The sequence below is a fragment of the Helianthus annuus genome, chromosome 6 (assembly GCF_002127325.2).
Source record: "Helianthus annuus cultivar XRQ/B chromosome 6, HanXRQr2.0-SUNRISE, whole genome shotgun sequence".
NCBI classification, from domain to species: Eukaryota; Viridiplantae; Streptophyta; class Magnoliopsida; order Asterales; family Asteraceae; genus Helianthus; species Helianthus annuus.
The window spans coordinates 3,901,929-3,917,087 of NC_035438.2; the positions used below are offsets into that span (position 1 = coordinate 3,901,929).

Consider the following 15,159-nt stretch of genomic DNA (forward strand, 5'->3'; position numbering starts at 1 on the left):
AGGGCGTTTAGCCAACATAGAAATTAGAAAGGCGCGTGGCCAACATAAGAAAGTAAAGGCGTAAGGCCAAGGGTAGTTACATATAGCACTTGCAGTTCTTGCGCATTCCACGTGCGCGGGATGATGTGTCCATCCAGAGTGCGCAACTTGTATGCCCCTTTCCCTAGCACTTCATGTACTAAGTATGGGCCTTCCTATTTGGGTGCTAGTTTTCCTGGGCGCTCGGCGTTTGAAGCTTCATTGTCCCTGAAGACGTATTCTCATGGAATGAAGGTACAAATGCGGACTCTCGCATTATAGTACCTTTCCAGCTGTGTTTTGTACTTTGCTTCTTTAATACGCGCAATCTCGCGTCTTTCTTCCAGTAAATCGAGGTCGAGACGACGCTCTGCTTCATTATCAACCGTGTTGGCTGCTGTCAAGCGCGGTGAGGGGAGTCCGACTTCAGCTTGGATAACTGCCTCCGAGCCGTATACTAGGCTAAAAGGAGTTTCGCCAGTGCTTGTTTTCGGCATGGTTCGGTGAGCCCACAGGATGCTTGGGAGCTCATCGACCCATCCTCTTCTCTTTGTGCCCAGACGGGCCTTTATCCCCTCGACAATGCTTTTGTTGACACTTTTTACCTGACCGTTGCCTTGAGTATGCGCAACGGAGGAGAAAGTGTGCTCAATCTTCATTTCCTTCATCCACTTTTCAAGGTCCTCTGAAGCAAAATCGGTGCCATTGTCTGTGACAATTTTGAGTGGGAGACCAAATCTGCAAATGATGTGTTCCCAGATAAAATTGCGCACCATCATTGCAGTGGTTGAAGCGAGAGCTTTGGCCTCCACCCACTTAGTAAAATAATCAACAGCCACAATTATGAACTTTACAGCTCCCGGAGCATCGGGGAAAGGTCCCACCATGTCAATTCCCCACTGCTAGAAGGGCCAAGCAGTGGATACAGGGATGAGATCATTCTTTGGGCGCAGGGTCTTCGGGGAGTGTCTCTGACATGAGTCACATTTGCGCAACTCCCTTAGAGCATCGACATGCATCCCTGGCCAGTAATAACCAGCATTCATGATCTTTGCGACAACCATGCGTGGTCCTGCATGGATGCCATAGATCCCTTCGTGGATTTCTCTGATCAAGTAATTTGCGTCTTGAGGGTCCACACAGCGCAACAGGGGCCCTAAATAGGATTTTCGGTATAGAATACCATCATTCATTTCATAGTGCAGGGCCTTGTTCTGAATCTTCCTTGCCTCTGCTTTGCTCTCCGGTAGTATCCCTTCTTGTAGATATTGAATTATAGGGGTCATCCAAGATGGCTGGCCTACTTCGATCACATTTACCTGGCGTAGCAGGACTGATGGATTCTTGAGTACTTCAATCCTTACATCTTTGGCTAGATGTTGAAAGGAAGTTGAAGCGAGCTTGCTCAAAGCGTCTGCTGGTTTGTTTTCAGAGCGATTGATGTGAACCACCTTGTATGACTTGAAGCGTTGAAGTAACTCTTTCGCCTGTTCTAAATACAGGGCCATGACCTCGCCCTTTGCATTGTAAATTCCATTGATTTGACTGGCGATCAGAATTGAATCAACATGTGCTTGTAGATTTTGAGCTCCCATTTTTATGGCGAGGCGTAAGCCTGCCAGAAATGCCTCATATTCCGCCTCGTTGTTGGTGTTCTTGGAGTCCAACTTGATGTTATATGTAAATTCATGCTTCTTGGGGCTCACGAGGCGCAACCCTGCTCCTGCGCCATCCTCATTTGATACCCCATCAGTGTACAGCAACCACAACTCGTTAGATGTATCTTTCGCGGGAGTCTCAACAATCTCACAATCTTTGATTTTTTCTACTGGAACTTCTGTGACGAAGTCCGCAAGGACTTGACCCTTGATGGATGGGCGCGGCCTGTACAAGATGTTGTGGCCCCCCAGTTTGATCGCCCATTTTGTTAACCGCCCAGACGTCTCTGGTTTTTGCAATATTGTGCCGATGTGAAAGTTGGTAAGTACTGTGATTACGTGCCCTGTAAAGTACCTGCGCAGCCTTCTAGAAACATGAAGCAGCGCCAGTACCAACTTATCCATTGTTGAATATCTTGTTTCTGGGTTGGTAAGCACCCTACTGACATAATAAATTGGCGTTTGCACTCCATTTCTTTCTACCATCAATACCGACCCTACTGCCCTATCCGAAGAAGATAAGTACAGTATAAGTGGTTCCTTTTCGTATGGCGCAGTCAGTGTAGGGAGTTTGATCAAGCATTCTTTCATCTGCTGGAACGCCGCTTCTGCCTCTGTCGTCCACTTGAACTCATGTTTCTTTACGCAATTGCGCAAGGTGCTGATAAAAGGATATGACTTTGCGGCGTGATTTGATAGGTATCGGTTGAGCGCGGCTAAACGGCCGGCTAATTGCTGCATCTCCTTGATTGTTTTTGGTGATGGCATTTGCTCTATTGCTTAAACCTTCTCTGGGTTTACTTTGAAGCCGCCATTTGTGACTATGAAGCCTAAAAACTTCCCTTCTTCTATACCAAAGGAACATTTGGCAGGATTCAATTTCATGTTCACATTCCTCAACGAGTTGAACGTTTTCTCGATATCCTTCAGCATTTGGTCCTCTTCGGGACTCTTGATGACCAGATCATCGATGTAAACCTCGATGTGTTTCCCAATATCATCAGCGAAGATTTTATCCATCAGGCGCTGGTACGTCGCGCCAGCATTTTTGAGGCCGAACGGCATCTTTGTGTAACAAAAAATGCCGAGGTCGGTTCTAAAAGCTGTTTTGTCTTCATCTTCGAGTTTCATTTGAACCTGGTGGTACCCCTTGTAACAGACTAGAAAGCACTTCCATCTGTATGGTGCGAGAGAGTCTATCTTTTTGCCGATCTCAGGCAAAGAGTAATAGTCTTTGGGACATGCCTTGTTGAGATCGGTATAATCGACGCACATTCTCCATCCTCCATTTGACTTCTCCACCATTACCGGGTTTGCCACCCAACTTTGATAGCGCACCTCTTGAAGGATTCCTGCTTTTAAGAGCTCGCATACTTGCTCGTTCATTGCTTTTGTCTTATCCACTCCCAGACTGCGCCTTCTTTGTACTTTTGGTTCAACGGAGGGATAAGTGTTTAGACAGTGTTCTGTAACATCGCGCGGGACACCGGTCATGTCTGCCGGAGTCCAGGCGAAGATATCCATGTTTCTGAACAAGAGCTGTTTTAGGTGCGTTCTGATGTTTGGCGAGATAGCGTGGCCTATCGTCACCATTTGTTCAGGGTATTTGCGGTTTAGGACCCATTTTTCTGGCTCTGTCGTGGAAACCTTTGGTGCCTTAGTTGGGCGCATATCATCTGTTGACATCACTTCCTTCTTTGCATAAATAATTGCCACCCCCTACTCGGTTGGAAACCTGATTGCTGAGTGAGGGGTGGAAGTTACCATGTTGAGCTCTCCTTGGGTTTCTCTCCCAATCAAAACGTCGTGCCTTGATTTCACAGGCATCACCATGAAGTTGACCATTGTTGTTCTTAAGTGTTTCCCGTCAGAAAGCGTGAGAGGGAAGCTGATCTGGCCTAGTGGGAAGACCATTTCATTGCAGAATCCCGACAAAGGGTAATGGACTGGTTCAAGTCTTGCTTTATCTTCATCATCGATTTGATTAAAGCATTGCTCATAGATGATATCTGCTGTACTCCCTGGGTCAATGAATACGTACTCTGTCTCGTAATGGCCGATAATGTCGGTAATGATGACAGGACGCGTTGCGCGTGGGCCCCCGCGCACTACCGGGAAGATGATCTGTTGCTCTTGCCATGCTGGTTCGAAAGGACGCTTGCCTTTATCTCTCGCGCTATATCTTGGTCCGTTAACCATATGTGTTTCCAAGCGTCTGACCTTTTTGTCTCTTCCGTCATCATTGCGCTGAATCTGACGCATTTCTTTGCGCACGTTCTTTACTAGATGACCCAGTTTCCCACTTTTCAAAGCTTTCTCGATTTCTTGCCTCAAACTGATACAGTCATCTGTTAGATGACCTGTATCTTTATGGAAGTCACAATATAGGTTGGGGTCTTGCCCCTTTTTGTTGGTCATAGGCCTTGGCGCCTTGAAATCATGGTTCTCCGTCATGAGCACCTCTTTAAGTGTCTTTATGAGCGGAGTCCAATGCTTTTCTCTATTTTCATTCCTGACTGCCTTCCTGTACCCAATGCGATTGATGGTGTCTCGCGCGTCTTCCTTATAGCGAGATCGTTCTTCATAACGAGGTCGTTCATCGTAACCGCTGGAGTGGTTAGCTTTCCACCCAGGGTTTTTGCCTTTGTTTCGTCTGCTGTTATCGCGCGAGTTTCCCTTATAAAATCGATCTTCAGTATAAGAGTTTTTGTTGCCAGCCAGTGACTCTTCAGTCTGCGCGACTATCTTTGCGGCTTCCATGAGCTTATCCCACTCCTTGGGCATTCCATCTTTTCCTGTGATTGTCCTGATAAGGCTATCACAGCGAATTGCTTTCTTGAAATGAGCACACATGAGTTGCTCGCTTACGCCACCAATTTCTAGACACTCTTTGTTAAAGCGGGTGATGAAATCTTCTAAACCTTCGTTCTCTCTGCGCCAAATATCCGTTACCTCGGCTGTGTCACGCTGGTAACGTCTCTGTTGACTGAAGTGATTCACAAATTGTGTTCTAAAATCAACCCATGACTTGATCTTTCCCGGTGGGAGGCTGTCGAACCAAGCCCGAGCAGCTCCCGTGAAGGTTTGGATAAACAAATGGCACCACATGGGCATATTCCATCCTCCCATGCAGCCGGCGCTTGTGAATACTCTGACATAATCATCCGGATCAGTCAGCCCGTTAAACTTTCCGACCGTTGGAGGCAATTTCTCTTTTGACAATGGCGCTAGAGCGATCTTTGGGATGAACTTCGAGTGTTCTGTAGCTTCTTCTGGTCGATAGGCGAGGCGAAAGTCTCGCTCTGCCTCTTCGCTGTATCCGACGTGCTGCCTCGGTCTGTAGTACTCATGATTTCTTTGCAAGCGATTGAAAACTGAGGACCCCTCGTCATCTTGCCAAGTTGGGTCATTTGGGTCTGTGTCATCCCACTCGTTGTTCATGTTGCGCGGCGTGAGCCGGCTATGAACTGGTCCTCTCTGGACATTAGACGGATAGTCGTAATAGCTTTCTGTTTCTCCCCGTGTGTCGCGCGTGTCATGTACGCTTGGTCTTCTCTGGGGAGGAGGCTTGTTGCTTCTTCCTTGAAGATTTTGCTGTGGGGGTATCTGGCGCGCCCCCTGACTCTGAGGTGTAACCAAGGACGGTTCTGCCGTTAAAACTGCTTGCTGTGCGCTCAAAGATTGATACGCCACATTGATGGTGGCAATCTGCTTGGCGTACCACGAGGCTGGAGTTTCGCCTTCGGGTAGCCCTAGTAGCACTGAAATGTTCTGGGGTGGAGCTGGATTTGAAGGTCAAGCACCATTGTTCCCTGGGGTTGTTGACTGAATGATGCGAGTGATCCTCGCGCGAGGTCCCTTAGTGTTGGTGACTTTGATTTCACCAACTTCTTCAATATGTTGGGCTTGGACGTTTTGATTGTCCTCCCCCAATGCTGCATGTGCATTTGCTCCGAATCCAAAATCAGGAACGATTCCTTGACCAGCCATGGTCGAAGGAAAAACAACGAAAGCTCACAGAAAAGAAGATGAGTGGTTTATAGAAAAAACTGGTGGGCGCCAATAAAGAAACACGTAACTAATTTTAAGGTTAATTAGTTTGGTTTATGTTTCCACCATAAGGGTTAATCTTCTTTGGTTTCCTGAGCTGCTTAATGACTGGATTATCCTGCAAAACAGAACACCGTTAGCTCGTTAAGAGGGGAATATGGGGGTTTCCCTCTTAACCAGACTCCGGTGTGAGAATAAGTATCTGCTTTGAGGAGATTAAAGTGAGTAAGAGTGAGAGTAGAGAGAATAGAATGAATCAACCTGTGAATGAAGGGTTCTATTTATAGCCGGAGAGGTGTAGAGGATGTGGGCTGATGGGCCTTGGGCCGGAAGACGACAACAGAGCAGATATGCCCTTTTTCTCACTGGTGTCGACCGTTAGTGCCTTCTAGAAGTTTCCCGGTGTTGGCGCACCGTGATTGGAGCCACGTGTCGCTGTTGTCGGCCTTGTTATCCCTCTGGCATCAGCAGGTAAGTGGAGATCGTGGGACAGGTGTCTTTGCCCTGTGATTGGTGCCACGTAATCGTCCTTTAGTACTTTCTGTCTCCTGCACGTCAGACGATCGTGGAGCACGATTGGGCAGAGCCTGAAGGACGCGGATTGGCCCTTTCTTCTGCCACTTGTACTCTGTGTACTCTAAACTGCCCTTGCACCATATCCCTGCGCGGCCCTTGCTGCACATGGGACTGGCCTGCGCATGGTATGGGCGATTGGAGGCTCGTCTTCAGGATGTTAAGTGCTGAAGTTGTTGCTTTATCTTGTTTAGACCCCGCGCGAGGTTGTTAAGTGCTGGCGTAACCCGCGCGAGGGTGAGATTGAAGAAGTAGTTGATTAAGGAGTATGGCCCGGCGTGCGACCTGGAGGAAGGCTTGCGCGACTTTTTGGGACCATACCCCTTCACTAACTTTGATGCACATGGAAGCACAAACAAATGGTAATCAAGACTTAGCGTCATCAAAACGTACAATAACTCGAATTTATACCCTGGAATGAAACGTATTATCTTTGACCCGACTCTTTTTTTCGAACACATTTTACGTCAAAACATAGACCAACCGAAAACGTATGCAAAAATAAGCATGAATACGTATTATATTTGACCGTACTCGTTAAATGTGAATTTATATTGTATACGTTGAAACATGAATATATACCGAGACGTACACTAAAATGTCAAAACGTAAACCAACTGAAAACATACATAAAAATAACTATGAAAACACATTATATTTGACCCTACTCGTTTTCAAAAAAAAAAATTACGTTGAAACATGAATTTACACCGGGGGTAAATTTGATATATTAGAACTCAAGAGGTGAAAATGACATTTTATAAAGTGTTTAGTAGGTAAATAGGGTGTAAATGTCAATTTCAATAGTTTAGGTTCTATTTTTGTCAAGTTATAAACTTTAAAGGCTGTTTGTTCTTTTGTCAGGGACTATTTTCGTCAAGTTGGAAACTTAAGGGTTGTCTTATATTATGGTCCACCGACCTTTTGTTTTAAGGTTATATAAATATTTGTGTGTGTTTTCCGCTACATCACACAATGGATTATGGTCCACCAACCTTTTGTTTTAAGATTATATAAATATGTGTGTGTGTTTTCTGCTGCATCACACAAACAAATTTCCCTAAAAAACCATATCAACTACTATCAATGTTATATTAATTATATTGAAATGAAGATATAATTTGCATAGAAAAAGAGGGATGGAATGCTGAATGCACCAGCTCCATATGTTGTAAAGGGATAAAGCAGGTACTACACTTGTAGGATGGTCCATATATCATCAATGGACCCCTACCTTCTTTCCTGTGCTACAAATCATCACATTTATCAATTGTTAAAACTTCACATTCCCTCTCTCCTCTCCTCTCCCTACCAATCGATCTTAATAAAATCGTTTCGGTTTGATGTTTATTTTGTAATAATTCAAATCTGATGTATACGAGTTAAAAATGAGAGACGGTATTTAAACAAGTTATTGTTAGAAATGAACACATACTTTGCGTATCACACGATAAAATCGCAACAACACAATGTATGAATGACAAAAAATTTTGTAATATGTGATGTTTTAGAACAGATAGAAAACGTGTAGGTATGACTCAAAAAATGAATTTTTTAGATCTACCTTCCTTGGTGGTCTCAAGGTTCTTAAATTCTTGAGTTTTATTATCATTTTAAAACATTGACCAAACCTTCTGAACTAACATCCTATTAGGAATGTTGTCTATTCTTTCAGCTTCATACCCATTAATTAATTTAGATATTAAAGTTTCGATTAATCATCATCATACTTGGTAAAATCTACCAATGACAAAGCTACGATAGGGTTCAAGGAAGGTAAGATGTAGACAACCTTACCTCTACTCCGTAACAATAGAGAGACTGTTTCCAGTGAAACCCCTGCCTCGATAGTAGTTTTGCATCAAGCCTTGGACATGAGACACATGACACTCAACAATTGGGACACAAGCCGATTAGTGCATGTACCCCCTTGTCTTTCGGCTATTAACGCCACCACATGATGCATGATCAACCGCCCCTCGTTTTTTAACGTTATTTTCACGAGATTAGTAAATAACGTTAAAATTAGTGCACTTTCACTTTTGCCCCTTTGAGACCCATACACATATACAATATATTAAAGTTTTAGATTAAGATTTTAAAATGTTAGACCATGCGTAGTGGTAAGGGTGAATAATGCCCCCACCCTTGGGCGTTTTCCGCCATGTAGCAGTACAGTCAGCAAGGGGCATTACTGGACGTTTTTCTAAAATGGGTGTAGTGGGGGTGTGAGCATTATGTTAAAAGGGTGTAGAGAATTAAATAAAAATAAAAAAAACCAACAAAAAAAGCTGTTGGCCAAATAGGGAAGATTAAATATGATTGGCCATTCAAAATTGCTCCAAGCGTGATTTGAAAAACGCCAAAACATCAAAATTGACCAAACACGCCCAGGGGTGGTTCCCCGGCGTGTTTGGGCAAAAAAACGCCCCTTGTGCGATATCATGGTTAATAAGGTGTGTTTTATATATAATCTACTAAGAACATAAGATTATCTTTAATAATGATAACATAGTTAAACTAATCTAATGAAAAAGATCTTGCATGAAAAAATAGGGTTTAACTTTTTAAGACAAAGTTTAACAAAATTCATTTAAGTATTTTAGCTTTTATTATATGGTTAAATCTCTGGACTTCTATTTTACTGTACTTTTATAAAGTTCATTAAGCTAATCATGTAAAATCAGAGAGAACTTGCGTGTACAAAATATAAGAATTTACTCATGTAAAAAATATAAAAATTACTTGTTCGTTAAAAGTAGAGTTAATAAACTCTATCAATGAGTTTTTATGGTTAATTAATAGATTTAACTATATAAAGCAAACCCGAATTCATTCCATAAAAGTCCTTAAAGCTCTTTCATTAACAGAAGTACAATTTAATTCATTTAAATTATACCTTTATAAACATGAAACAAGTTAAACTATTTTGGGTTCCTTCTCTAATTTCACATATTATCATACATTCAACCTTTTCCGTGTTTCTACATTTTTAATACCCGGGTTAGAATCAAATACATAGTCTCCTAAAAATAAGAAGTCATAAGAATGACGTTTTCCGCGTTTCTATATTATTAATACCCGGGTTAGAATCAAATATAAAGTCTCCTAAAAATAAGAAGTCATAAGAAGGGTATCAAACGACCACCGATTAAACTCATTGAAGCGGCATTAGAACTGTATTATCGAACTCTACGATATGAAATTTTAGGTTTTTGCGTTTAGATGTTTAGCTTGTAGATTTTCGAATTTTTGTTTACACCAATGTGTCTTTTTACTCATTGTGTCTTTTCTATATTTGTGTCTTTTTTCCTCGATGCTGTGGTATATTTTTGGGCACTGTATTAGATTTTGCTTGACATTGTGTCTTTGTACACTTTTTATTTTTACGAGGCTTTGTAGAATAACTTTACTATTTCCCTTTATCTACTTTGTTTTCTTATAAAATAAGTGAAGCGTATACATTAAAGAATTTACGATATTACGCGTAAACTTATTCACATATTTTATAACTATAGATATAAAACGTATATGGTATAAATATCGCTGTTACAAATAAAAAATAATATTAATTAGGGTAAAAATACATATAATTTTAGTTAGATGACAAAGGATGCCGTGACTCTAGATGACAAGCGTCGGAGAAAGCTTTGGGTCATAAACTGGACCACCTGCTTTAAATTGAGGGAAAAAGATAAAGTTTGTATGCGGGACAATCTCACGTGTTTTGCGCGTGACACTTGGAATCACTTTGTATTTGTGTCTCCTCTTAGTACCTTTTAAATTGGGCAACTTTTTCACAATTTTGTTAGAACAAGGGTTATACTAAAAATATCAAAGGCAAAGCCAATTTTTTACTTTTTACCCTTGTAATCTTTATTGGCATCCTGCCTAACCTAACTTTTCAATTTTGTTTTATGTTTTTTCTATCTTCTTTTTTCAATTTTGTTTTATGTTTTTTCTACCTTCTTCTTATTGTCTAGCCATGTGATGTGAGATGGTTAGGGCTCGGAAGAAGCTTTAGCCTAAGGGCGTGGGGAAAGTAGGGGCGTGCGGCACATTTTGTGTGTGTTTTAAATATAACTAATCATATCTGGTCACCTCATACCATATTTTACGTAAAGTCCCCTTTAAGAACCACAATATCCCCCTTTAGAGCACCTCTCCTTCTACCAAGCATACATGACGCCACATGACAACACTTTTTTCATCTTACAGCGACTTTAGAGTCTCTTCTTTCAAGCCCACGGCGCATAGTCTTAGTTCTAGTGACAAATAGCATCATTGAAGTTATGACCGGGCCTCGTGATTAGTTTTCTCTTTAGGGGTTGATATACAAACCGACCCAACCATCTAATCATGATATAAAGTGCTTAGTGCACGTAATCTAGGTGTCGTTTACTCATGCATTTGAACTCGTATCGTAACAAGATCTAATCACGTGTTTGTTTCTACATTTGTACATATCAAATGACTAAAGGTATTGAGTGGCAGGCATTCATTGGAATTAAAATTTGAAAAGACTTGTGCAAATTGAATATTAAGCATCAAACGCCATAGCGAGACGTTCGTTAAGCAAAATAATCGATAGGGCCCGCGGAAAAATTAATATTTTATTCATGAACGAAAAATCCAAAGCTAAGTAGATGACCAAAAAAAGATGCAAAGTGAAGAAAGATTGGTGGAATAATGATGGTCCCATTGCTAGATGAGATAGGTATGGGATAGTTTTTGAATAGGTGTCTTAATTGGAATTAAATGGAAATATAGGACCACTCAACCCAATTGATGACCATCTTAAGAATGCAACTCAAATTTTCAATCTCAAAAAGAAATTTGCTAAAGAAGTTTGAAATCAATTAATGAATTACAGACACCATATAAATTATTTAGGTGATCCCAACAAGAATAACAATTACATAGATCATCTTGAGTCATTAGTTAGTCTGTTGGTTAACGTAATAGAAAAGGCTGATGCATAGTGATTTATGTATTATTAAAGAGACTTGACTATACTAACCAACCTTCAACGAAATAAAGTATCAACCTTTTATATATACTAGTAAACATCTCTCGTGCGACGGCGTCAAAACGTAAAGTAGCGTGAATTTATAACGTCTAATGAAAACATATTATATTTGATCCAACTCGTGTCAAAATGTAAACCAACTTAAATTTATACCGACACGTACACATATAAAAATAAGCAATTAAAACTCGAGTGGGTCAAAATGATATACTATAAATTTTTTAAAAAGTAAAGGGGCGCAAACATAAATACTGAAAGGTATAGGTCTTAATTGCAAAAAAAAAGACAAAAAGAGAAAAAAGGAAAAATGTTACTGTAGCATGATTTGACAAATGCTATAGTAACTCCTAACTTAGGGTGTTAGGAGTGGGAGTCGGCAAAGGTCGGCAAAAGAGTTTACCACTCGGTAAACACCACCACCAACACTAGTTTACCGCTCAAACTTTACCAAATCGGTGGTGGGTTGATGATGTGGTAAAGAGAGTGTGTTTGTGGTGGGGTGGGGTTCATTCCAATCTCAACCAATCACATCTTTTTCCTTTTTTTTAAATAGTTTACCACTTCACCAAGTGTCTAAACCATTGCCAACATTTTGAGCATAGTTTACCACTTTGACATGGCACACTCTCATTGGTTGATTTTTTAGTTTGCCACTCTCAAGTGTTTAACCACTCATAACACCCTTATATCTAACATCATCATTGACATGTTAATGTTAGTGTGAAAGTTAAAAAAAATGTACATAAGGGTGTAGGGAGTGGTTAGACACTTGAAAGTGGTAAACTTCAAAATCGACCAATGAGAGTGTGCCATGTCATTTAATGAAAAGTGTTTAAATTATACTTAAAAGTGTTGGCAATGGTTAGACACTTCATGAATTGGTAAACTATTTAAAAAAAAAAAAAAATGTTTGATTGGTTAAAGATGGCATGGACCCCACCTCACACACCCCCACTCTCTCCTACCCTCCCTCTCCCCGATCGGTAACAGGTTGCCGCACCTCCACCTTCACGCGCGCGGCAAACATGGTTGGCGGCGGTGTTTCCGCACGGCAAACCCCTTTGCCGAACCAGTTTGCCGCCCCACTCTGTATCCCCTAATCATTACTCATTAATCATCTCAATTAAAAGAGAACATGTTGTATTTAAAAGAGAACATGTTTGTGTGCTTTGCTTGATTCTTCCGGTAAAAAAGATTGAAGCCCCACACTATGATGAATATTGATCAGATTAAACTCCTGCAAAAAGACTGGTTTTAAACTGATGTTATGTTTCTCGAATTTTGTGCACCAAAAATGGCCACAAATCTTTATAAATACAACAGGGCTCATGTAATAATGCCAGATGTCGGCTTGTGGCAGTGTCATGCATTATTTATATTATATCTTCGAAGAATATATGTCTTTTTAACTTGTTACTCTCTTTTGTCCACATAAACAAGGTCAATTTATAAGGTTTAATAATATTCATCTCGTTTTTCTATTTTGAGTTTTAGTATATATCTTTTGCATTTATTGTGATGCCACTTTCGACAAAGTTCAAAATTGAAATGATTCGTACTTGTTAGCATATCATATTCGATCTCTGTAGACTTTAGCACCCCGTTTATTGCTTAGTGATATTGATTAGTTTTAGAGTTAAATGCCATTTTAGTCCTTGTGGTTTCGGTTATTTTATCAGTTTAGTCTAAAGGTTTGAAACATTGTCATTTTAGTCCAAATAGTTTCAAGCATTGCCATTTTAGTTCACTGGTTTAACTTCGTCCATTTTTTCTGTTAGCTAGAATGTAATTCGATCATTTTATATGGTCGAATTGCCCTTCTATTTAACAGAATTACATATAAAATGACCGAAATGGCCTTCTAGTTAACAGAATAAAAAAATGAAGTTAACTCAGTGGACTAAAATGACAACGTTTGAAACTAGTTGGACTAAAATGTCAACGTTTCAAACCTTTGGACTAAACTGGCAAAATAGTCCATACCAAAGAGACTAAAATGACATTTAACTCTTAATTTTATTAGTAGTAATTTGTGACCATTATTTTATTTATTGTTAATTTATTTAACTACATAAAAAGTCAATGTAATTTGTTCCTAATCACACATTTAAGATGTTGTTTGTCTAAGTACGTTATGTGGTTTCATTAAGTTATAAAATGACTATTTTATCTTTTTTTTTAAACAAACTATAAAGCCTGACTAGCGGGAATTAATGTTAGACCCTGTATATTATAAAACAAAAACGACATAACTAGAACATGCTAAACTGTTTAAATTTTAGTTTCAAAGACACGACTATATAGTTAGGGTTGTTCAAAATGCTCGTGGCTCGCTTGAAGCTCGCACGGAAAAAGCTCGAAAAAAACTCGACTCGAAATTAGATTGGTTGTAAACAAACCGAGCCCGAGCGAGACCTGGCTCAGCTCGTGAGCCGGCTCAAATTATTTTATTTTAAATATATTAATTTTATTTATTAAGTGTATTAGCCTAATCCTAGAGCAATTAATGTATTAAACATAGTAATGGTGCTTGTTTTCCAACATTCCTTCAAGCCTTCATTTTTTTTCTTGTCCCACGTCGTTCGTTCGAACAAAAAGCCTAAGAATCCTTCAAGCCTTCATTTTTTTTGTCCCACGTCGTTCACACAAAAAACTGAAGAAAAAACCTCCATTATAAAATCCAAGGTGAAACCAAAGAAAAAATTAACAAGTCGTACTCGCACATTTGGTGCTTTGCACTACTAAGTTGCATATATTTAGCAATTTTTAGCTAAATTACATTGTAACTATGGCCTTCAGGTTAGATAAATTTTAATGTTTGAGTGCGTCTTGAGGCTAGTAAACTTAATAGTTCACTGTTAGATCGAGTCGAGCCGAGTTGGTTTGGGTTTTATTCGAGTCGAGCTCGCGCCCAAAAATTCAGCTCATTTTAGAATTCGAACTCAAGCCGAGCCAACTTGTTTGAATTCGAGCCGAGCTCGAGCTGGGCCTGGCTTGGCTTGACTCGGCTTGTTAACAACCCTATATATAGCCAAACTAAAGAACTATTTGTGTAACTGATCCTAGTTTTTATTAACTTTAATTTAGAATTTTTATTTGTAAATTAACTTTAAAATAGTCAATTTTGTTGTTATATTATATTTTTTAGAACGACGAATTTCAGATTTAACTTTTGTATTGGCTAATAGATTGACAACGATTATGGGGATTGTGATTTCTGAAAGATTGGTACATCTTGTATAGCTCTTTAATTTTAAACGAGTTAACGTCTTGGTTGTAGAGAAGGGGTAGAAAAGTGTTTCTCCTAAAGACAGACTTCGAAAAAGCCTACGACAACGTTAACTGGAATTATCTTTTATCAGTTATGCATCAAATGGATTTCCCAGAACTGTGGTGCTCGTAGAACTCGGGGCTCTTGCTTTGGCCAGGTCAGCGGTGCTGGTAAATGGTAGCCCTACTTTCGAATTTCAATGCCACAAAGGAATTAGACAAGGTGATCCTTTGTTGCATTTCTTATTCCTTATTGTTATGGATATTTTTTTTCTGAAAGCTAATGAGGTGGAGATTATTGATGGCATTAAGAGTTGAAATGACGGGCCCATCTTATCCCACCTTCTTTTGCAGATGACGCATTGATTATGGGTGAGTGGTCGGAAGGTAAAGTGAGGAATGTGGCGAGGCTTCTAAGATGTTCTTATTTGTGCTCGGGACTAAAAATCAACCTACACAAATCCTTCCTTTATAGTATTGGAGTAGAAAGCTTAGAAGTTTCGAACATGGCTCTAGCTCTTAGGTGCAAATCTGGTACGACTCCTTTTACTTACTTGGGTT

General features: G+C 40.1%; 1 protein-coding gene across 1 annotated transcript; it reads right to left on the reverse strand.

Moving 5' to 3' along the window:
- Positions 1-920: 920 nt before the first annotated feature.
- Positions 921-2,444, reverse strand: LOC110866085. The gene has a single exon (XM_022115433.2). It carries the CDS (start codon positions 2,442-2,444, stop codon positions 921-923), a length of 1,524 nt encoding a protein of 507 aa, XP_021971125.2.
- Positions 2,445-15,159: the final 12,715 nt, after the last annotated feature.

Coding starts and splice junctions, on each gene's coding strand:
- LOC110866085 (XM_022115433.2), bottom strand. CDS start 2,444: ATGCCATCACCAAAAACAATCAAGGAGATGCAGCAATTAGCCGGCCGT.